This window comes from Myripristis murdjan, chromosome 15 (genome assembly GCF_902150065.1).
Source record: "Myripristis murdjan chromosome 15, fMyrMur1.1, whole genome shotgun sequence".
Lineage (NCBI taxonomy): Eukaryota > Metazoa > Chordata > Actinopteri > Holocentriformes > Holocentridae > Myripristis > Myripristis murdjan.
The window spans coordinates 20879161-20903354 of record NC_043994.1 but is presented as its reverse complement, the minus strand read 5'-3'; the positions used below and the strand labels follow the sequence as shown (position 1 = coordinate 20903354).

The window sequence follows — 24194 nt, the reverse complement described above, 5'->3', positions numbered from 1 at the left end:
ATAGGGCTGGGCAATATATTGATATTATCTCGATATTGTGATGTAAGTCTAGATATCATCTGAGATTTTGGATAGCGTAATAATATGATATGGTGTAAGCATTGACTTTTACTGGTTTAAAAGGCTGCATTACAGTAAAGGGATACAGATTTCTTAACCTTTTATAGACTGTTGTAGCTGTTACTATTTGCTTCTACCTGCTCGAGTCATCATATTCACATTAGTAATGACTGTTTATCAGAAATCTCTTGTATCATGAAAGCAACAATAGTCATCCCTACAATATTGTCATAATATAGATATGGAGGTATTGGGTCAAAGATACTGTGATATTTGCTTTTGTCCTTGTCGCCCAACCTAACTACAAATACAATATGAGTCTGGACTGACATGGATGTAAACTGCATCTGACCAGCTTCGCAGGGGCATACAATTCTAGTGAGATGCTGGTTGTTTTTCTCACCTTCATCATAAGGAGCACTATTTCTACTTTTTACTTTCCCTTGGCTCTAAGAATCAGATGGCAAGGCACCACACTCATCATCATTGTTAACATTTGCTTTGCTAGAGCTTATTGAGCTTCGAGGCAGTGGTAATGCTGGTAACAGCAAACACTAGCAGGTGAACAAAGTTGTCAACAAAACTTGGATTTGCCTCTCTTTTTGTTTTTCTGTGCCACCTGGGTGACTTTGCTTCTTTCATTCCTTTATTTTTTAAAATTATGTTTAGTATTTATTTATTACATTCATGCAGCAACTGCTGCAGTGGCAAGGAAAATGAGCTGAAGTCAGGTGACAATGTCCTGACAGGAGTTAAATGTCCCCAGTAGCCTAGGTGGTGAGGCCATGAGCAAATAATTTTTTTTTTTTTTTACCTGAGATTTACTTGTCAGTAAGTACATTTCTTTGAAAAAGCTAAAAAAAAAAAAAAAAAAAAAAAAAAAGCATTTATTACTTGATATTCTTGTCTTTTGTGGCACCCCTGGCAGCCAGGCCTAAGGCAGTTGCTTTTATTTGCCTAATGGATTCATTTCTGTAAAACATTTATCAATTTGCTTATTTTGTCACATTTGTAAGCATGGTTTTATCTTTTTTAAATAATTGGAATATGTCATGGCCATGAAGCATTTTTCTTTTTTACATTATCTGGATACATTGTGAGCCCAGGAGAGGAATTTGAATTGCTTTGATTCATTGAGGTCATGGGAAAAGAGCATAGAAACCTTAAAATCTGCTGAAATTCCTCCATGTCATGGGACCTCATAGAGGCTTTGCGATTGTTTTTCATGTCTGATTTTTTTTTTTTTTTTTATTGTTTGTTGTGCCTTTTTTGTTTTAACCACTCAGGCTCTTGTCTCCTCTTACATACCTCCTCTGATATTTCCATCTATACTTTAAGGGTAAAATGGCTAAATGGGAATTCCATATTGGCCAGATTTTTCTATAATAGTTTCATATAAGGCCGTGGGCTTTCAATAGGCATTTTTCAGTTGTTTTGTTTGCCTCCTGAAGAAGGAGGATTAAGTTGTCCAGAAGTATAATCTTACTATTTGTAGGCAGATGATTACATTTTAGAGGGTTTTACTCGTACAAAGCTAAACTAATGGAACTACTCAAAGATTCACAGGGAAAGTTGTAAACAAAACACGGCCTGATGGCCACCCATGTAGTACCCACTGTGCATTGCAAGCAGCCAAAAGTTGTCATCTCTTAACAGACAAGCTAAAATTTGTCAAGACACAATGTAATTACCCCAGAAATGTAAAATGTGTGTTTTCATTTGATACCTCAGCTCCTGTCTTCAACCCAAAGGAAACTAAAGTCAGCATTTTAGTGGTAAGATTACCGAGAACAGTAACGTGTTAAAGCTGACACCCTTTATAGGGTCAGGCAATAATGTTTTTCCACATTTTATAATGAAATCAACCCTCTCATGGATGCGTTTTGGATTGCTAAGCTTTTGTTATTATAGTTTTTTGGGAGTGATATTTTCAGAGTGTCTCACCTATCCCCACAATGAATTAAGGCTTTGCCTCCATTTGCATTTACCAATGCAAATACAGGCTACAAAAGAGAGTTTTTGTTCATTCCGTTGCATGCTGAAACACATTTGACTTTCTACAACCACATTGAGTAGTAGTGCTATTCATGTATGAATGATGTCAGAAGAGGAATTATATTAATCTATGCTATGCAGTTTGTTTGATCCTAAAATGGGAAATTGAAATTTGTAGCTGAAATCAGGTTAGATGTGTATTAAACATTGCCTTTAGCCTGCCAAGGGAAATTAAAATAATTTGAAGTGGATGAACATGTTATCTTCTTAATCAAAATTGATCTTGCCATACACCTGCTCTGAAGGCGAATCTTAATACCGATGCATGCAGTTTTTGTATGAAATCCCCACCATAGAAACTCGACTTTAAACAGCAGGATTAGGCTGCTACAGTGTTGGATATTTTTCACTTAACAGAAATGCATTTCATTTAGGGATGTACTGAAATTCTCGGCTGATGCTGATACTGATGTTAAAAATAACAATTTGGCTGATAGCCAAAATATTTCTTTAGGTTTTTTTTTTTTTTTTAACCTGCGTTAAAGTCTTTTAGGAATTCATTATACCATCTTTGATTGAGCATGAATTCAGTCATACAAATTTATGTAGCAATCTTTAATATAACCTTCTGTCATATGACAAAGATTCTTTTTGCAAAAAAATAAGTGTTTCAAAAGCCTTTTTGCCCCACTGTACAACTACCTTCTACCAACAGATTGCCTCAAACTAATGTTGCCTATGTAGTTCTTGCCAAAGGTTTTCAAGACTACATTTGAACATCAGTGATAACATCATTGATGTTCAAATCATCATAACAGAATAATTCTTCTTTGCTTGATGTCAGTTTTACTGAATAGAGCCTGAATACATCATCATGTTACTTGATACAACAGCTAATGATAACTAGTAGCCGACAGCAGTGTGGATAAGGATGCGGCTTAGTGAGACCCGGGTCTCGGGGAATTGTGACCCTGTTCCAACTTGGACTTGGATATTGATCCTGATCCCTCTTTAGTCCTGGCTTGTAGGCCTACTTGGATCCAAAGATGTGTTGGCTGTCAGTTTGTGTGGCACTTTCATCTGTGACAGGGCCTCCATTTACTCTCTCTAAATAGCACAACATGTTTTTCTCACCTAATGGGGGGAATGGTTGGTACCGTGAGATCATTTCAGAATCATCCTGCTTTTCACGGGTCTCGCACCTCAGTCAACTTAGGGGGCAGCCAATGATTACAAACGGTAACAGCAAGAGAAGCTCAGTTGTAGTCAGTGCTCGGTAGTGGAAAACACCTGCTTGTAGCTGCTATAGATGCACAGTCGATCCAATTTGTTTGCCCATCCCAAACACATTTTTTTCTTTGATGGGACACCATTAGTCTCAAGCCCTGGACCAAAATGGACAGATAAATATTGGCCACTGCCATTGGTGAATTTCATGTCATTGGCTCATAGGCCGATGGCAGTCAGCAAGGCCAATATTGGCCGATACCGATATTCCACTGACAAATCAGTGCATCCTTAATTTCATTGTTGTATAATTTTGCCATTTTTGCCACAGTAATCCAGGTTCTAGTTTGATGTGGGCTAGGTCCTTGTCATGGATATGCAGCTTTGGTAATATTTGGCACAGCATCTGGCTAACAAGATCATTGATTGCAGCTCTGCTTTTTGTCTCCATACAGCACTTTACTCCATCATTCTATTCTGCGTCTTCTTATGGATCCCCTTTGTTTATTTCTACTATGAAGAAAGGGATGATGACAACGTCAACAAGTGCTCGGTGAGAATGTGCTGCCCTTCTTCCACACACTGTATTTTACCCTGCTTATATACCACACTTAAGTATTCAGAAGTGTTTATTCTGAGTCAGCCTACAGCCTCCCCCCACTAATCATTATGCTGATGTGGGGCTTCCAAACGGGTACCAATATGTAATGGTGGCAATCTCCTTTGAAGTTCCTTGGTGCACCGCTCTGCCAGTGTTTCCTGGCGGTTTGTTGACATTTTAACATGTTGCACTGGGGGACAAGTAAACAAGGAGACTTCCGCTTTTATGTACCTGGTTCATTAAACATCTTTGTGAAGTGCACATAACTGTGGAATGCACAAATCACGTTTTCTCAGTGTTATGCATGATAAGGTATGCATTTTTTCAATAATGAAGCAACATTTCTTCAGTAGAATATACAAAGTGAAAATCTGTCCTATAAAAATTCAAGCATTTTATACCAGTGACCTAGAAAATAGCCATCAGCTAGAAAACAGCCAATCAGGATTCTGTTTTTTTTTTGGCAAGTTTACTTTGTTAGTTAAATTTAACAATTTAACTTTTACATTTAAATGAAATATTTTTTTATTGTTAGAATCTACAAATCACTCCTGTACAGTTACATTAGCCGTTGATTTTAGCTTTGGTAGACTATTTGTGTTGACAAATCTAGACTGAACTCTCAGATATCTTACAGGCAACAAATGTAAATGTATTTAGGGGCAATTTACCAAGCCAACTGTCATAGGCTAAACTATACTGTCAGACTTAAGTGTTCTATACAAATTACACAAAATTTTCTAAAATCTGTGAAATCACAGGATTTCCTCTTTCTCCTGATATATTATGTAGTTATACAAGTGAAGAAAATAATGAACATTAAAATAATCAAACTACACCCAGAGTTAACACTTTTTGTCATCTGGATTAATTGATCAATTACATGCTTTTACCAAGAGTAGCCAAAATGATTTATTGTTTTACTCCCAGGCTTAGTCACAAACAAGGCATTAATGCATTTTTCACTGTTGTTGGGAATTTTATCAGTGTCTCATGGGTCGCATTTACATATACAACTTCTACATACAGAATTAGCTAAGTAATAGGTATGACAGTTAGGCAGCAATGAGGAAAAATAAATAATAAATAAATAAAAAATAAAAAGTTTTGCCTGTGTAACATCACTGAATGTTCCTGACTGAATTCAAGGCTGATGATGAGTTGATGATGTGTAAGATGAAGATATGTTTTATGGAGATGGATATTGTATTGCCTTACAGACTTTCATGACTCATCCATGGGTTATTGAACTACACAGGCTTAAGAAAATTTAAATAAAGGAAAAATACATAAAAATAAATTAACATGTAATATGCTTTGTAATACTAAAAATAGTCATATTGGATAGTCACAAGGAGTAGTTCACGAAATTAAATAAGTCTCTGCTCACCCTTATGTTAGTTGCAAATGCCGGAAGTGTGTCTGTGCCAAAATACCACACAACAAGTTATCTGCAACCTCTCAGCAGCCTTTTCCAAAACACCTGGACTGAAAGGAGACAGTTTCTTTCTAGTTCCAAAAATTGCAAACAGTGACTATAATGTGACTCCAGACATCATAAACCAATTGTTCGGAAGTAATATGATTGTACTGTGAGTTCAAAAGTTCAATATATGCATGCGCTTTGAGGCTTTCCATACTTGAGCAGTGGGCCAGATGTCAACACTGTAACAAGCAGGTGTTGCCCTGAAATGCTGTTGGAAATGATCATGCTAATAAGTTACAAAATGGACCTTGGATAAATGAGTGCCTTTGTTTGTGACTCTTAGACATTAAGTGGTACAGAGCTACAGGCAAAATTACGAGAAAGTTGATATTTGAAGTTAAATGATGAAGGTTGTTGTAATGGCATGAAGACTGAGAATGTCACATCTCGACATCTTTGGTACTACATAAAATTTGGTGAAGCCCGCACCCTTAATTAAAGTTCATCCAGCAGTATTTGAAAGCAATATCTTTTGCTTTTTGGAGTAATTTTATGGCCATTTTTTTTGTCTTTTATGGAAAAAGAAATAGTCTTGATTCACCACAGTTGTCTTGGAGAAGACGGCCAAGAAGCCTTGCCAGCTAACTTGCTGTGTGGTATATTGTCACCCAAACTCAACCACTGTTTCAGCTCACATCTTAGCTCTTCAATCATCACTACACAGAGATGGAAGTATTTATAGTTCTGCACTGTTAAGCCTTTGTGTAGACTGCTGAAACACTAGGCTGTAGTGTCAATTTTTTTTTTATGAATTTTGTGTTAATGGAGCACAAAATTATTATTTATGTTGAGACAGAGTCCACTTCAGATACACTGGTGTTGTCCAAGCTGATGTTTGGGGTATTTTTCACCATGAATTTAGTGACATCTGGCAGGCATTATAATTTGGGGATCAGGTGTTGTAAAAATGAACATTTCAAAACCTCCTCTGCCTATCTTTTATTATCTGGCTCGATGTTATCTTTCCTATCAGTTGAAATGAACCACAAAACATGAAGTACAAAGTGGCCAGGCTGACCAATTACAACAGCCGGAGCCTCTGTGGGTTACGGAGGAGCCATAGACACAGGCAGCATAGCTACAGAGGCATTCTGACGCAGAAATATAAATTGGCCTTTTGTTTAAAGCTTACAGAGTCTCTCTCTCTCACAGGAGTGAGGTGTTTTGAATCATTACTTTCAAAGCACCCTGACTAACAGTGGGAGTGAGAAGTTGTCTCAGGCAGACTGACTCAAAACCAGTGGTTTCTCAGTTGGTCTTGCTGACTGAGCCTGCATTTATCCATCCTCATTAAGTCACTCCAAAACTCTCCCCTCTCTTCCCCCCCTCTAAACAGCAATCAGTGTGTCTCACACTTTGGTGTTCTGGTTACTCCTCACATGTTGGGGTCAAACTTTAGATATAATCATGCCATAATCACTCGCTATATTCCTGCTGGAAAAATCACTAGGCCATCAACAAACACACAGTAGGCCTATATGCCTACATTGCTCGAATAAAAACATAACTATTTTTTCTAAATGGTTATTGAAGGATGCTTTTATGTCAGTGTTGCCACTGACCTAATGAACTGCGTCTGCTGCACGGTTATACCCGGAGCAGACGGGCAGAGCTCGTACTGCCGGCTGCTGCACTGCGGTCTGCAGCGGTAACAGTCAGGCGTGGAGGGGAAAGCTGATAATCGACCTGCTTGAGATGTTGACTCTAGTTTCCTCTCCATCTATGAAGCTAGTGTCACTTACACGCTGCAGTGGGAAACGGTACTTCAAAATAAAAGTGCTATAGTCTGCCAGATATCTATTAGGCTACACTTCTGTATATATTTTTTTCCCCATACAACCGTGGTCCACGCAGCATTGATCTGCAATCAATCAGTTGAGAACTATTTGAGAACCATTGCTCTACACTACAGCTCTCATTCACCATAATCCTCAGCTAAATGGAGTATTACCCTCCTCTGTCATTCACAATGAATAAGTTGATTTTACTCGGGTCACCAGTTCACCAGTTGATTTTTTTTCTTTCATTACAGCAAGTGAAAAATGCTCTGAAGTACACAGTTGGATTTATCATTGTCTGCGTGGTGCTCCTTTTAATTGGGTAAGTTGGAAACATGGGTGGCTCATACTGCTACATGATAGGTAAGAAGGGAGCTGGATATGGCATTATGTTCCCTTAATAAGGAGGAAGAGCCCATAAAAGCACCAATATTAGTGCCATGTGTCTGGATGTGATTAGCCATTCAGAAAAAAAACAAAAAAACAAAAACATACTGTATACCACTATTTATCTAAATTAACATATATTTCTTCTCTGTCTGAAAGGAGTCTTCCAGTAAATTAGAAAAGTTTGATTATTTTGGTTTTCCCTATTTGCCCTGCAGATGTGAAAGGCATCTTAAATCTTTAAATCTGACACTCCTGATAAGTCAAAAGTGAAGAGAACTTGAAGGGGATATCTTTAGTGACACACAGTCTCAGCTGTGTCCCCATTTATTTGCAGGTTTATACTGGTTGTGTTCAACAGCACCTGCACAACATAAACATAATGGATTTCTTTTGCAGCCGTGACAGCAACATGCTCAGAGTTCAAGTTACACAATATAATGTGCTCTCTCATCCATTAAATGGTGCACTGGTAGAAAGCTTACCTGGTTTGTGAAAATGGAGGACACATGCCTATACGTTTTCTACAGCCTAAAGTTGGAAACTTGGGACGTTTTTGTAGACAGAAGCAATTTTGTCCCTATTTTACCTTATGAACTGGATGTATTGCAGCTTTGTTCTGGGGAATTGTTGCTTTAGTCCTTTGATTTTCAACAACATGATAGCTTTTATCCTAGACTGCTTCTCTTATACCTGGAGACATAAGGGCTTGTGTTTGCTGACTGTTCACTCAATAGGTTCTTGCTTGATAATACAAGGCTTTTGTGGTCTCTACCTGGCCAGGTCTTAAACTGCTTCAGTGACCTCGACCTTTCACTGCTGCAGCTCTATAATGTGTTCTTTAGGGTATTTTTAATGTGTGTGTGTGTGTGTGTGTGTGTGTGTGTGTGTGTGTGTGTGTGTGTGTGTGTGCGCCTGTTTTGACATATGATCGATTGATTCTCTCCTTGCAAATGAATTTGATAGTCATGATGTTTGATTAGATGGTACTACGTACCAAGTGAACCTAAAGTTTTTCTGTCAGTTTGACTGGACATTTTGTGTGGACCATTTTGTGTATTGGATGGGTTGTTTTTGTTTTGTTTTTTAATTTGACTTGAACATCAATTTAATACAGTTGCTGTTAAGCTAAATATAATGAAACTGTTGTCTTTATAGTGGGTTCTGAATACAAGCTTAAAAGAAAAAAAAAAAATCACTGTGGCCACAGTACTTAAAGCACCTTTTCTCCAGAGCAGACATCTCATAGTAGAAAAGAATATCTGTTCCAAGTCATATTCCTGAATATATCAGGGAGCACTTATAGATGGTTAAGAGGCGCCTAATGAGAACTCCAGCAAAGAGACAAGACTAAAATCTGAATGCTGACCACACAGTTTTACACATAAATCAGTATGTTTCCTTATCTGAACTCTGAATATGAACCAAAGGGAAATGAAGAAATATGTGCTCAACTGATATGGGATTTTCAGATCCATACCGATTTTAGGGGGAAAAAAATTACTAATTAACAATATGGCAGCCAATAGAGTAAGTTTTAGAGCTGGAATGAAAATAGGTATTTTCAGTGTGAATTGTGCCCTGCTTTTGCACCAATATGGCTATGCAAAGGTACTCAGAAGGCTGCTTTCTCAAACAAATAACTTTATTAAAGAATATTCAATATCATTGTACATTGCCAACCAACTACTGTTAATACCACTGTTAATACCACTACTGTTTAATATCAGTCAGTTTCCATTTAAATAAAGAATAAATAAAAAGAATGGTCTCACTACAGTGAAATGGCTACTGGGGAGTGGAGGGGGGGATAACATCATCACACATGAATAAAATTGGGCTGATTGAATCCAAAATATTGCCAGCTTTCCAGTCACACCTAATTTATGCAACTCCAAGACTGTTTAGGCCCAAGTATGCAGAATAAGTGAAAATCAGTCATTTTAACTTTGGATTGCGATGGATTCCTTAGGTTGTCTAGTTTCACATGATACAGTAGATTTAGCTTTAAAATTGAGCCCTCTACAAATGTTTTTTATTGGCACATATTGGTCAACATACACTGATACTGATACATCTGTGATATCAGTGGGGCACTTTAAAGAAATCATATGTTAGGCTGATGTACAGTGTATATTGCTTGCCTGAATATTACCAGTTGTTTACTCTGTTAAAAACCCAGATGTTGGTACAATACAAAAAAAGGAGCATGTTCAAGGGGCATGCACTCTGTTGGCTGCTGTCATTGTCACTGCCATAAACACAATCAATTTTTAGCTGAAGGTAACATGCATATGTAAATGTGTCTAGAGGTATGTCCCAACTCATAAACAGTGAATGTAAAGAAATGTGAACAGCTTGGATCCAAGCAATTTTGCAAGCAAATGTTCTATTAGCCTAGAGCATAGGAATTTAAAAAGCAGTCCAGGATAGTTTGTACAGATAGAGTAGGCACCTTGCTCCAGCACTTTCGTAGTTGGTTGAGACTGGGGCCATTGGCAGAGTAAGTATTGTACAGTCTGGAGTTCGGTTTAGTCCTCATCCTGCCATCTGCTACTGCTTCCAGGGTGTCTAAGCTCAACCCTGTGACAGAGCCAACGTTTTTCTCCACTTCATTTATTCTGCATACATTCCCGGCCTTGATACTGCCCCCCCACCCAGCATGACACCATAAAGAAGTGGCTGCAGTGGTATTGGTAGAACATGTAGAGTAAGAAAGAGAGACACTTCCCAATCAAAACTTTTCACATAAGTTGGAATGCAGTATATTGAAAGGGATGATAAAGGAGAGCGCTGGACTTCGCATCACGTGTTCCCTTATATTTATTCCACATTTTTGTACTGTTTCAACCCCAGGCAATCATCAGGGATTTGCGTTATGATGGCACAGGTGTCCATTTGCAGTAAATCAGTTTTTACCCCCTGGAATTGAAAGATGTTAAGATAAAATACCAAAAGATGTTAAGGTAAAATACAGAAAGATGTTAAGATACATTACAGATTAAAGGTTATATGATATATTCTTAAAGTGCATCAGTATTAGAAAATGCAATCTCTTGGCATAGTGAAAGGCACAAACCAGCTAAAGAAGAAAAATCTGCCCCACTTTCTCATGAATGGTACTGGTGCAGTAATTTATTGTGGATATGCATTTCCAGGTACAGCATCATCTCTTCTTCCTCTCCCTTGATAGTGACAGATGTCAGTTGCTTCATGCTTAGTTGGAAATCCTGTACAACTTCCTTTGTTTTAATTGCATTGCTTTGCTGATTGTTCTTTTTGTGCTGCTTACTAGACTCCTGCTGAGTCTCGGTTCCCATTTACCATTTCCACAGGTTGCTAATAGTTTGTAATCTATCTCAACAGGATGCTAATCGTTGATGATTCATTTAATTGGACAATAATTGGACAATAATCACACTGTGGTGCACTTATTCTAGGTCCAAGTGTTCTTCATATGGGCCATCAATTTGGGTTGACTGGCTTGTGTCAGTGTGGCCAATTACATGATGGTTTAGTGTTGACATTACAGAAGGTAACTGACTGGCATGTGGTTCCACTTGATATGATAAAGGTCCTAACAGTAAACAATAAAGTTTAAGTGTGGGTTCACTTGTGATGGCACAATTGATGTCACAATCATTTGTTTCTTCTAAGCAGTCTAAATTTGATTATTTGTGAATATGTGACATTTGTGAAATAATTTGGCTCACTAGAGTAACAATGCCATCCTCCTTAAACACCTGCACAGACACCAAAAGGTGCCGATAATATTATAGCTTATCCGCAAATCATTGATCATAATCCTCATGTGTTTGAATGACATTTGTGGATTAGCATGTAGTTTGATAAATGGTTGTGTTTGTCTGAAATAAATAAAGAGCCTATCGCATTGTTTGATGAATAATGGCTAAAGCTATGCACAGACTTAGGCACAACAGATGCAGTGGTTTTATGTGGAAGCCTTGAAAGGAAATAAAAATCCAGTCTCTTTTGAGAGATCCAAATATCTGTTTTGTCTTCTTTTCTCCCATGATTATCTCAGTATATTGACTTGTTAACAAGAGAAAAAATCTCCAGGATTCAATTCCACTTGATAACTTGATACCCCCAAGTGGTACACACACACTTTCGTCTAACATCCAAGTAAAGTTTTTATAAAGGCTGAGTAGTTTGTGTATTCACCCGAAATACTGCAAGAGATACAAAGGATACATAAGATTCTGTGCATTACCAAATCTCAGTAGCATTTGATATATGACTTAAACCACTGATCTACCTCGATTCATTGCGCACGACCCCAACCTTAATGTTTATCTCCCTGTATGAATTAAAGGAACAGTTCAGCTATAATACAGGAATAGTTATTTTCCCACCTATTCATAGGGCAGTCTGTCCATCCAGATAGTTTCTGTGTGATTTGTTGAAGTTTCCAGTCTGCTATGATCTTTGCTGTCCCCTGGCACCCTGATGCGGTGAATCTGGATTGATATTATATTTTGGAATTCAAAATGTCAAAAATTTACGTGCAAAAAACTCAGCAGCTCCCTCTGAAACAATGGCACAGATAACCACCATGATTCACAACCCTCAGGGCAAACAGTTTTTGACAGTTTGAGCCAGCCCCTTGATTTGGAGTGCTTGAAGACAGGGAAGCTTGTGACAGACTGGAAACTTCTCCAAATTGTAGAGGAACTATCTTGGACAGGATGCAAAACTGGTAAGTGTGTGTGTGTGTGTGTGTGTGTGTGTGTGTGTGTGTGTGTGTGTGTGTGTGTGTGTATTGGGTAAACTTTTCTGTTAAAGTCCAGAATAAAAAAAAAAAAAAAAAAGTCTGTTGATTAGTATTCTGTTTAGGAACAGTTAAAGCCCAGAAACATAGACTAATAAATTTTCTTTTGTTTTTACTTCTACTAAAATATAATATACTTTCTTTCAGAGCGTTTGTTCCTCTTCAGGCCCCACCTGGTCAGAATTCTACTCAGTGGGAGAAAGTACAGTACCTTTTTGAGGAGCTTGGGAGTGGCCGTAAGTATACCCCTTTTAAAGGATAATTTTGGTTATTCTCAACTTGGACCTAATATTCCCCTGTTTTTGCCATTGCACCAAACTGTTTTAACTAATATTTAGTCAGTAACTTAACTGCAGAGCTCTATATACCTCACTTTGCAGGGAGAACAGCAATGAGGCAAAGGGAAATATTAACAGTTAATAATAATAATACTAGCAATGGTAATAATAATAATAATTAAATAATTACTGTGAAATATATGCTGCGCCATGTTGTGGAAAAATTCAAATTCAGACTTGCATGCCTCTGTATGGTTTTTGAAATGGCGGTACTGCAATCTGTGGAAGTCGTACGTCACTCCAGAATATGGTTTGACTGAGACAGTCACAGTGACTGAACAAGAAAGTTTTGAAAATAGCATGGTTATATTTTTGAATTTATCAAATAAAAGCAGTTGGAATTGTACGTTATTGTGTGTTGGGACTAGGTGGACAGAGCTACCCATCATGCTTTTGGGCAATGGACTGTTGGCTCACCATAGTTTTCCCATTATGTGTAGTAGAATGATATGTGTATTGCTCATTTAGTATTTGTGTTGTGCTATCAACTCTAGTAATAGTTTTACATTATCTGTGCACCATGTTACTGTTTTCGTGAATCGTATGCATCCCTCCTGCTGAGTTATTCATATTGTTACTCCCTGGGTTGCACTGTTACAAAATAAAAGTCTTGATGCCAGAGGAGTAAAAGCAGTGTCATCATCCGAGAGGTAATCCAGCTCACCACATTATTCTTAACTTTTTTTGAGGTCCAGTCTTTATTTGTTTGTGCTGACCACACTCAAGCCATTATCAGAGACCCTGCTTTTAATTGAATAATGACTTTAATGTGGGGAAATACAGTAGGTGGGAATGATTTTGCAGGCTCTTGTATCTCCAACTTGTCTTTATTTGTTTTGGAAGTGTGTCAACACAAGTAGTCTTGTAAATACAGCAGGGAATCCACTGTCAGATCAAATTATTCAGTTATATTCACACATATTCACACTTAAGTAATAAAAGTGAGCAGCCCAGACTTTTCTCCAGCAGCCTCTTCCTGCTCTTCCTGGGGGATCCCAGATGCCTCTGGCCTGCTCAGAGATACAGTACTTAAGTGTGTCCTGGGTCTGCCCTGGCATCTTTCCCTATTTGGTTCTGCCTGATATATCTCAAAAGGGAGGTGCCTGTGAGCAGTGGCGTGGCTCCCTGATGTTCCCAGGAGCTCCTCAACCTGTCACAGAGTGTAACTCCTGCTGTCCTGTGCTTATTTCTACAGGTATCATTCTTTCAGTCACGAGTTCATACCCACCCTCAAAGGGCCAGGTCATCTTTTTAGTCTCAGATTTAGAGGTGCTGACCATGTCACGCTGAGCTGAAAACCACTACAATGTACATTGGGCATCATGACCCAATGAGGGCAAAATGACAACATCATCTGCAGACAGCAGAGATTCTATCTTAATGTCACTTACCTGGACACTCCAGGCTTTTGGCCTGATATCCTGTGCATGAATGCCATGAGCAGTAGGGAGGACAAAGTGCATCGTTGTCATAAGTGACTCAATGCACACCTTGAACATGCTGGAATTAGGCCTAATGCCAGGACTGTGAATTTGGGAGTGTGCAAGGATTGAATGGCTCAATTGAATGGCTCACAACAGTGACCCAACAACACATATGTCTGTAGCATTTCTGACAGGACACTTCAGGGAACATTGTTATAGTCCTTTTCCAAACCATCAAAACCTATCAAGACATGATGGGTAATGACTAATTATCTATATAGTGTGAAAAACCAGTGATATCTGCATTTTTTGCTTGTGAATCTGGGATCTGTGGTCTGTACATTCGCTGATGGCTCCTTCACAGTGCCTTGGCAGATTTTTTTGAAAGAGACATGAAGCATTGTGATCCCTCAGTATTTGGGGTACATCATCAGGTTCCCATTTGGGATGGATGTTGTACAGCCCTGTTTTACCCTAGAGAAGTGGTTGCCAAAGAGGTTAATTCAGAAAGAGGACAGTCATTGACTTTTATGTGAATGTGAAAAGTTGAATGGTTGCCTTGAATTTAGTCAGTGGACAGTGTGTGGGTGGGAATAAAATGACTAATCCAGCCCACTCACTAGTGTATTAAGGTAAATGTTCCCAGTCCAGCTAGGAGATTAGTTTTATACAGTTTTCTCAAATAGTCGAGACCTTACATCATGAGTAAGGATCTAAAACAAGAGATATTTGAAGCTTTAGTTTGCTTTGAAACCTTTTTTGATATGTCAAGAAATGCCTTGAACCCTTCAGTTCAAACCAGGCCTTGAAAGATTGGTCTTGCTTGAGAAATATCCACAAGAATCAATGGATTCCAACATAGATATGCTAATTACAATTACCAAAATCTCTGAAAAACTGACTCAATCATAGCTGTGATTGAATATATTTAGTTATTCATTTAATTTAAAGCACGATTGAGGGAAATCATTAACTGGCATCCTCATGCAGGTACCTGTGTCTGATTTGTCCAGTAATCAGGATCTCTGTTGCACAGAGAACCAGGACGTTTTAGGACATCAGTTTTTACTTAGAGGTAGCATTTGAACAAAAAATAGTAACAGGACCAGAATTTTGCCGTGTAAAGCCCACTTTACAATCCTCTGAGGTGATAGTGTCAAAACCAGAAATAATTCGTATTTTGAAATATTTGTGGAACAAGGCAAAGTTGATGTAATTGCTACATATGGGGCTCTATCTTGCGCCAAAGTCCCTAAACCCTTTATTTAGGGATTTAGCATTGCGCAAGAGGCGTTCCACCGCAAAAATTGCTATCTTGCGCACCTCCCTTTATCCGTAAAACACCTGCGCTACCCGCTATATTATGCATAGGTGTGTTTTGGGTGTTACGCCAATTACACCAATCAGTGTGCCAGGTGCCATTGCCTTTAAGGGCAGGCTGCGCTATCCTAAATCCTAAATCCTAAACCCGTGATGGAGAGAGGGAGGTAGATTTTCTCAGGGGTTCTACTAGGCTAAAGCAAGTTGGCTTTATATATATACATATTATATATTATATTATAGGCGAGTTAATTCGGGAGGTGGAGCCACATGTGTCCAAGTGGACGTGTCACAAGGTTGTACTGACTGAGTAGAATCCCTGGGTCACACCACACACACACAAGAGGCAGAGGTGGAACTATGTGTAAACTAATTTATTGACAAGGTAGATTGGGCAAATAAAATATTAAAAATAAAAATATAGCACAGCTGGCGGTCTTTCCTCTAAACAGTCTATATGAGTAACATACTCAGTCCATTCCGGCGACGTCCCGGTATCAGTCCGACCGTGTGCGTGGCGAGGCTCCGTCAGGGCGTGCATTGAAGCCGCCTGGACGCGCTCTTGTAACAGCCCAAACTTTAGGGACTTTGTGTACGCAAGATAGCAATTTTAGGGATAGCGCATGAAGCACGCCCACGGACACACCTCCAGGCGCAAATAATGGAGTCGGCATAATGGATAGCGGGTAGCGTGGGCGCAAGATACCGTTTAGGGATAGCAGAAGTTCCGAAATCTGCAATTTGCGGGTAGCGGGTAGTGGCAGCGGGTAGCAGGTGGCACAAGCTAGGGCCCATGATATGATAATCAATGAATTATTGAATTGATTTGTATGCTGAATTTTCTCTGACCGTATAGTCTCATTATCTGGACAGTGATATTAACACATATTAGCACTGAAACCTTTTATTGTGGATATTCCAGCCGTGATAGTTAAGTGCATAATCGTAAGAGTATATAAGCCTTCACTATGTATCTTGGCTTTTTGAATGGAGCATTGCCCATGCCCATGTTCATATGGGAAAGGCTCCAAATGTGGAATCCTAACAATCCTCTGGCCTTATGCCATGTGGGGATCAAGGAGGAAGTCGACCCATCTGCCTCTCTTCACTGTAGTGGACCCCTACACGCTCCTTCCAACCTTCCTCCCTTGGCACAAATTGCTAGGCTGCTGAGGAGGAAATGTGAGGATCATCCCTTTTCTAATTCCCCATTTCTTCTCTATCCAGATGGGAGGTTAATTGAGCAAAGGGAAGGCACTCGTCCTAAGTAAGCCTCCTGACCCCTCTGCTGTGACTGTTCATTTAGGCCACTGCATCTTAAATGGGATGACCATTACATTTTTCACTATGCTGCAATGATGCCTGGATGCACTCAAGATCACTAGCTATTAAAGTTGCTATTCATTTTCAAGCACATACTGTATAATTATGCATTGCTGCCTGTTGCTTGCAGTGGTTCTGGGTATTCAGGCCCTGCTTTCCGGTTGCAATGAGATGCAGCATTTCCTCTATCCTGCGTCATACTCTTGATGCCTTCATGAAATGTCACATCGGAAATGAGAAGAAATCGAGAGAGGAGACGACGTCAAAGCGTAGAGGAGTCAAAATGTTTTCAATCAAATGGAACATCCTTGTCCTGTGCTACGTTGTAGGCGTATTTGCTGCAGTGGAAACCCTTCTACAAATGGCTGTGACGCTGAGAGGAGATTACCAACGTTTTGTCAGCATGAATTCATTAAAATGTAATGCATGTGTGTGAGTGTGAAAGCAAACAGGAATAAGAATGTCTAGAAAGCAGTTATTATAATTATAATTCCTATAGTCAACATTTTTTTGTCTCAGGTAGTACTGTGGCTGTGGTTCATATGAGCACAGACATTACATAAAGATAACTAGCCTAATGTGTAGATTACAGTTGAAATGCCATGGCTTTTATGTCATTATAACTTTGTGCTATGTATGGCTATCGCTCACTAACTTTTTATGAATCTTTGAACATTTTCACGATGGCCGTTTGGGTCCTTTGAAAGTGCTGTATAGTTATTTTTGTTGTTATTATTATTATTGTTATTAGTAGTAGTAATAGTAGTAGCAGTAGTAGTAATATAGTTGTTGGGGCTGCAATTCAATTCTGTCTCTGTTGGTTTACTATCAGATTTTTTTTTTTTTTTTTGGCGCATTGGGAAGCAGTGCCCTATATGTCACCATGTTGGTTGGTGAGTCTTGTGGTCAGTCAGTCAGCAGTTAGGACCAGAGCAGCATATGATATTTGGTGACACTACTCATGTTGTCTGGTGGATGAAATCTGACAATTTTGTTGCCCCCTTGACCTTCTCTCCAGGACTTCCAGCAGGCCCAGCTTTCGAAATAATGTGCTTGTTCTTCTATTGCAACATATCATCAATTAATCATATATTAATTATTTTTATTTATCTAATGATCTTTCAATCATTCTAATATTGTGTTTACCTGTTTACTGATACGTTGATGAGATGGCAGTAAACAAGCCGTTCAGATTATTCACTCCATTATTAAGTCTGTGCATATAATACTTTAAGTGTTGTAGTTGCAAAAAAAAAAAAAAAAGCATTATAGGACTATACCAGTGATTCTGCATGATTAGCATAATATCTACAAAATGTATAGCCTACTTCTTGTTTCTCTTTATTAATCTTTTCCCCAAGCAGTCATGTTTTAGAACTCCAGTATCATTATTCTCACTCGCTATTCAACCATTGGTTTCCATTCATTCCACTAAGTTAATTTTCTAAGATTTCAAACTTTCTTCACACAGTATTTCATTAGCGTAATAGCGTTGCCCACAGAAATTTTCTTTTGTGTTTTGATGGCTTGAAATTGGGCGGAGTGAAATGGTCTCCCCACCAAAAAATAGAAAAATATTTGATTTGCACAGCATTAGTTCTGTAGTTTATGAATGGCGATGATGTAGTTTGCTGCAGAAGCAGAACATTCTAAGGCAATTGTCTCAACCAAAAATTTATATTTAAAAATTGAGGGATTTTGATTCTATGTTTTGAAATCAGTACTGGCATGATTTACAAAATGGTTTGTTGCAATGTAAAATGTGAGTAAATTCCTCTCGAGGGAACACTTTTGTATCCTCTGTGAGAGGAGACAATTTCGTAGGTGAGAGGGAGCCGAGTAGTGTCGTCTGCAAGTTTCAGAAACAGCTGGAATGATTGTTAATATGGTGTTGAGTTTTCTATTTCCGGGTCATAATGCTGCAAAGAGAGAGGCTGTAGGAAGCAAAGCAATTTTAAGCAAATCAAACCTAGGCAGGGTATTTTATTTATTATATTTGTTCTTTTTTATGATAACAAAACATCTTTGCTGAATTGTTGGCTTTCATATTGTGCACTCCCCTGTCATAAAAATACAAACACAGCTGTTCCAGCCAGTGACTGCTGGTTTTCAGCCAGTGAAAAGAAATTAAAGTGTTCTTGGACACACTAGCCAGCAATAAGTTGCATTCTAAGTAATGCCTTTCATAAAATGATTGCAGCAATGGAGACTGCAGTGAGTTGGATCTGCCTCGGGAAGAAAAAAAGAAAACAAACATACACACACTTACTGTAATCTTGCCTGTATTAACATTGTTGTAATCACAGTTGCAGATCAAAAGTGGCCTAAAGCCCAAGATATGAAGAAAGTGTTACACACTAGCATCAGTACACACCTCTTGTTCTCAATGCCTGTTGGCAAACTACATGTGTTAAGTGGCACACCGGAACAGTTTGACGCAACTCCCAGCTTTACCTCAGAACTCTGTTCATTTTCAAAGCGTTGACCTGGAAAAGAGAATCCCAAACTACACTATGTTCTGGTATCCATGAACTGCAGGAGTGATCAGCTCATATTCCTTTCATATCTGCCCAGCGCTTAGTTGTGAAAATAATACTTTGTATTCTGTCTTGTCAAGGTCAAGAAAGGACCACTGACAGCTTGCAGCTTTAAAGCAGACATGGGCAAATTTAAAAAGACAATGCCATGCACAATACAATGAGTAGAAGCTCACCATAAGTTATATCCTGCATATTATCCTGCATATTGATTAGCTTGTTGAACCATGTATGTTAAATATAGAGAAATTTCCAATTCAGCCCACTTGTTGCTGAAGTTGAATAGCCCCGGTCTAGTCCATGGCAATCATGGGTGATATGGCTTGAATTTGACATATCATAAAATCTGGATGATTGCATTATACTTTACGGTTTGCTTGTATTTCATGATATTGTCAGTTGAAATATTTTGAGCATATAACCCTATTGAAATGCCCATTTCAGCTGCAGTTTCTCATTTATTTTAATGCAAGGGGTAATTAATGGGTTAATATAAGTATCACATTTAAGAATTTTCACTTGTTATTTTTTCCCTTTCTTAAACAACCTTAACAAACAAACAAACAAACAAAAACATACACATGTGGTATTAGCCATCTCAGCAATGGCACAAGGCTTGCAGATGATATTTTTCTATACATGGTGTTTTATAACCTATTCAGGCCTGGATAAACACACACAGGTGTCCCTGGTGTGAGGTGCTGGTAGTAGCGAAGCAACTGTGAAGCGGCCATTTTAGCCTTACTGCTTTTGTCAAGGTGTGGAGCAATATGGCCGAAACATTCGTATGAACATTAAAGTAGTTTTTTTTAGGGAGTTTTGTCTTTGAGTGTGTGGTATTTTGCAGGATGAGGAGAGAGGATGCACCACACCATGCACCACACACTGTGGCACTGTCCAATTACAGAATGATTCATTTTTTTGCTGGATCGTTGGCAACCTTAGTTGATAGATAGAGATGGTGTGGCAGTGATTTCAAATTATTTTATGATACTCTGCACAAAATACCCAGATTCAGTACTCTTTTTATTGCTCAGGTTGAATATGTCCTGGGTAAGTAAATGTCATTCCTATGTCAACATGTGACCCACTGAATGGCTCATTGAGCTGTAGCAACAGAGTTGACTGTTAGGATCATATTGATGTTTTGTTGTTCAGCCTAGTTTATTTTTGAGAAAATTGTTCTATCCATCTGCATTTGGGGTGGAACAGTAAGCCTAATTCTTCCACTGCCTTAGACCAATTGGGGAGAGTTACTCCTCTCTACCCAAGCCTCTTAGCCCACAGGAGAGAAAGGCCTCTGAAATCCACAGTAATCCAATGATAGCCTTGAGTTATTCTGTGACTCGCTGTGTGAGAACCACTGTCCTTGAAGAGGTTTTTAACTGGTCACAGTTGTCATATCCTTCCTCTGGACTCTCAGGGCTCTGAAGATATATCAGACATTATATTGAATATGAAACCACTGTTTTTTTCCCAATAAGAATAAATGTTAGGTCTTCTTACCATGACAAAGAGTGATGCAGAATATGAACTGTTGTAGTCTCAGACTGGATAGGTAATCTGAAGGAGTGATAGCCCGCTGATATGAAGTTGCCATAATGAGTGATGGGGGCCCCTCAGCCCTCTACACCATTGAGGAAAGGCACAGACTTTATTTGCACTGTTAAAACTGTCAAACAGTGTATTGGCCTATCACTCACATATACTTGTAAATAGCATTTAAGTTTCCCATTTATATTACTAGTAAGAATTTTAGTAGGTTCAGTGACTTGGTGGTTTTTGTCACGGTGCGGTCAGTGGATTAATAATTGAGTATAGTTTGAGGAGGCAAAGCTACCGCTGCTTTGAACTTGTAATTTTGAAAATTAAACATAGATTTTTTTTGTTTTAAAGCCCAAATATTTGCTGTTGATGTTAAGACTGTGTAACATAAATGCTTTGCCAGCAGATCATGCATTGTAGGGTTTAGAAAATGTGTTTGGTGCAGGGGTCTGCTTTATGAATCGCTTTTTTAAACTTGGAAATGGCTAGACGGTGCCAAAAGTAGCAGAAATGTTAAAACTGAGGAGCAAATCCCTGTTTATGAACAGGGAAAATGCTGCCACGGTCTTACCACCACCACTTTGTTAATCCTGCGAGTGTGCTATATGAATAACCATTAATGTGTAAGGATTTATTTTAATGTGATTTGCATATATAACAGTTACACCTGCCAATTTTCCATTTTTTATTTTTGAGATCAGGTTTTATGAGATCATTAGATCATATCACTTCTTGTTGGTTGTATGGGTATTGTAGTGGGATGGCCTCTTAACTGTGTAGAATTGTTATCACAGTGAAACCCTATAACCTCTCTAGGTCTGACAGCAGTAGTGCTGGAACCTGATTTCTATCACTTGATGCAGGATCAGATAATAAAACCTGCATTAAAATTAAGTGACTGTAACTGTAGTCACAGATGAAAAATTACTTAATGTGAAAGCTTTTGCTACAGAATTATGCAGTTGTCAAGATTTGAAATGTGTCCTGAGAGCCTATGTTATTGTGTTAATTTCATTCTCTTTGTTGCTGGAATCCAGCATCAGAGCTCCATGTTTGTTTACAAAATGAAAATCACAGTGGTGACAATTTCTATCTTGTTTTCCTCCAAGCAAGATGGAGTGAGGCCATTCAGCAATAGTTAATAAAAGTTATAACTATATGCAAATATAACTACATGGCTTCTTATTCACACATTTAAATGTAAAAATACCCTTACATTTCTTTGAAGAATTCTCTCCATTTAGAGTGCCCCTTATTAAAGGCACATGGGTATTGCTAAAATGATATGGAAGAAAATAGAGACTACTTTATTTGTAAATGCAGAAAACAAATTCATGGCTAAAGTTGAAGTACTGCTACTTTTACAAATTCTGCAAATAGTGGAGGGTGAGTTACTCAAAGATGTATCTCATGTTCCTTGAACTTAGGACCTTTTTCTATCCTCTTCCAAATGTGGGATATAGCTTTATCTAAATTTGGTGGTTCTCCTTCACCAAGTCAAATATGAGATGCATCATTCAGGTTTTTGAACCTGACTTCATTAAATCAGTTAAATATTACTCAAATTCAAACAGTTAATAGGTTTTTAGAATTCTGATAATTGTGAAAGCCAAACTGAAATGCATTTTTTTAGTAGATTCTCCCATAAAAAGAGGGGGAAAAAAACAACAACAACAAACATCTCTTATGTCAGTACTGGTGGTACCCTTCCCAACACTGTTATAAACCTTCACATGCTATCTGTATGGTGCTGATCCTGTTCTGTATATCCCATCTCTAAACTTTACAGTTGTTTCCTGTTTCCTTTTTGGTTCATCTCAGTGTGAGTTTTGTGTTACCATAGCTGCGTGATTGTATCTTGCCACAGATGCAGTGTGCTAAGGCTAAAGGAACTCTTAAATAAGCCCCTCTCTGTACAGGTCTGCCGCATGTACACAAGCCTGAAGGGCTATATGCGTGGTGAGATAAGAGCCACCTCATTCCATTGCTGTTGGAATCGAGGCTGTACAGATGTGGAGCACCACCGATAATAGACAATATTCGCACTGTTTAATCCCTGGAAAATCTGCTCAAGAAACCAAGAGGAGAGGCAGCAAACATCTATCCCTCTCTTTGTGCAGAGTTCATGAACAGAATGCTCTCCATGCAGAACATGCAGCTATTGTCTTCTTTACCAAGCTCACCACTAAACAAAGGCAGCAAAATCACAATGAAACACTCGGGAATAGGAAACATCTATTCAAATGTTAATGTTCAGCCCAGCTGTCAGACTTCAAAGTTTTCTTTTTGCATACAGTACAATAGGGAGCAGGTATATAATTTATCTCCATTTTCTCCTTCTTTGTCCTGCCGCTTGTGAAATGCCTCTAAAAGAGAGTAGTAAATGTTACAAACAGCTCAAATTATACATGCCCTGTGTAAGGAGTTCATATTCCTAATCAAATGTCACTCCCAAGGAGAAAGGAGAAAGGCAAGCAGAGAGCCACCAATGCAGTGCTGACAGGTGGTCTGAGCATCACTAGGTTCCTGTTGAGGGGGTGTGGGATAACCACCAAGGGACAACTGTGTAGCTTTTACTTGGAGCCCTATGACAGGTGGGATCCTGACAGGGGAGAGAGACAATCAGTCTCTTCATCAATCCCTGTCTTCTGGCTCCAGCTCTGGCAGCTGGTGTGACACCTACTGTTGCCCTTGCCTGATGGGTGGCCCCCTTTCTGCCTCAATCAGAGGTGACATACATCAACGCAACCTGCAGTGAAAGGTCCAGATGTTGAAATGCTATGCTTATGTTCAATCTATAAAATTAGAGTAGTGGAAACACAACGGGGTTGGGGCATGGGGGATCATTTTGTATTCCTAATTCATAAAATGAAGGACAGGAATTTGTTTGTACAATTACAGTGGCTTGCCAGCCAAACTACTGGAAGGACACTGCAACATATGGGAAAAAATGTAACTTAGGACACTTTTCTGAAGTGTCCATGGATTGGATTTATCTTTTTTGTTTGTTATCTTAATTGCAATTGAGGATCTGACAGATAAAGGGAACAGAGTCCACTCAGATACCATGATTAACTGGCAGTTCTTATGCAGTAAAATGTAACTTTGCCTCTCCAGCAAATATAATAAGCTCCAGTAATGAACTGGCAATGGAGAGGTGTTCTAGTTACAAAACAGTTCTAGCCAGCTAAAAATTAGCTTTTATGCCAATAAGGCTCACTGCTGTCACTTACATTGCCTATAGTTGGCAATCTGCAACTATACCCTGGCAATATTTTATTTTATTCATTTATTTATTTTTGCTTTTTTAAAGAGGTTGTTTGCTACAATACTTTTGTAAAGGGCAAATATCAAATCCAAGAATGCCAATTCAGCACTTTC

General features: G+C 38.7%; 1 protein-coding gene across 1 annotated transcript in view; it reads left to right on the top strand.

The window, feature by feature from the left end:
- Positions 1-24194, top strand: part of lmbrd1 (LMBR1 domain containing 1) — an 86154-nt gene that overhangs the window by 16297 nt on the left and 45663 nt on the right. Inside the window, exons 4-6 of the mRNA XM_030070207.1 lie at positions 3738-3835; positions 7402-7469; positions 12474-12562. Of these exons, the coding sequence (XP_029926067.1) occupies positions 3738-3835; positions 7402-7469; positions 12474-12562 (255 nt within the window). The remainder of the gene's footprint in view (positions 1-3737; positions 3836-7401; positions 7470-12473; positions 12563-24194) is intronic.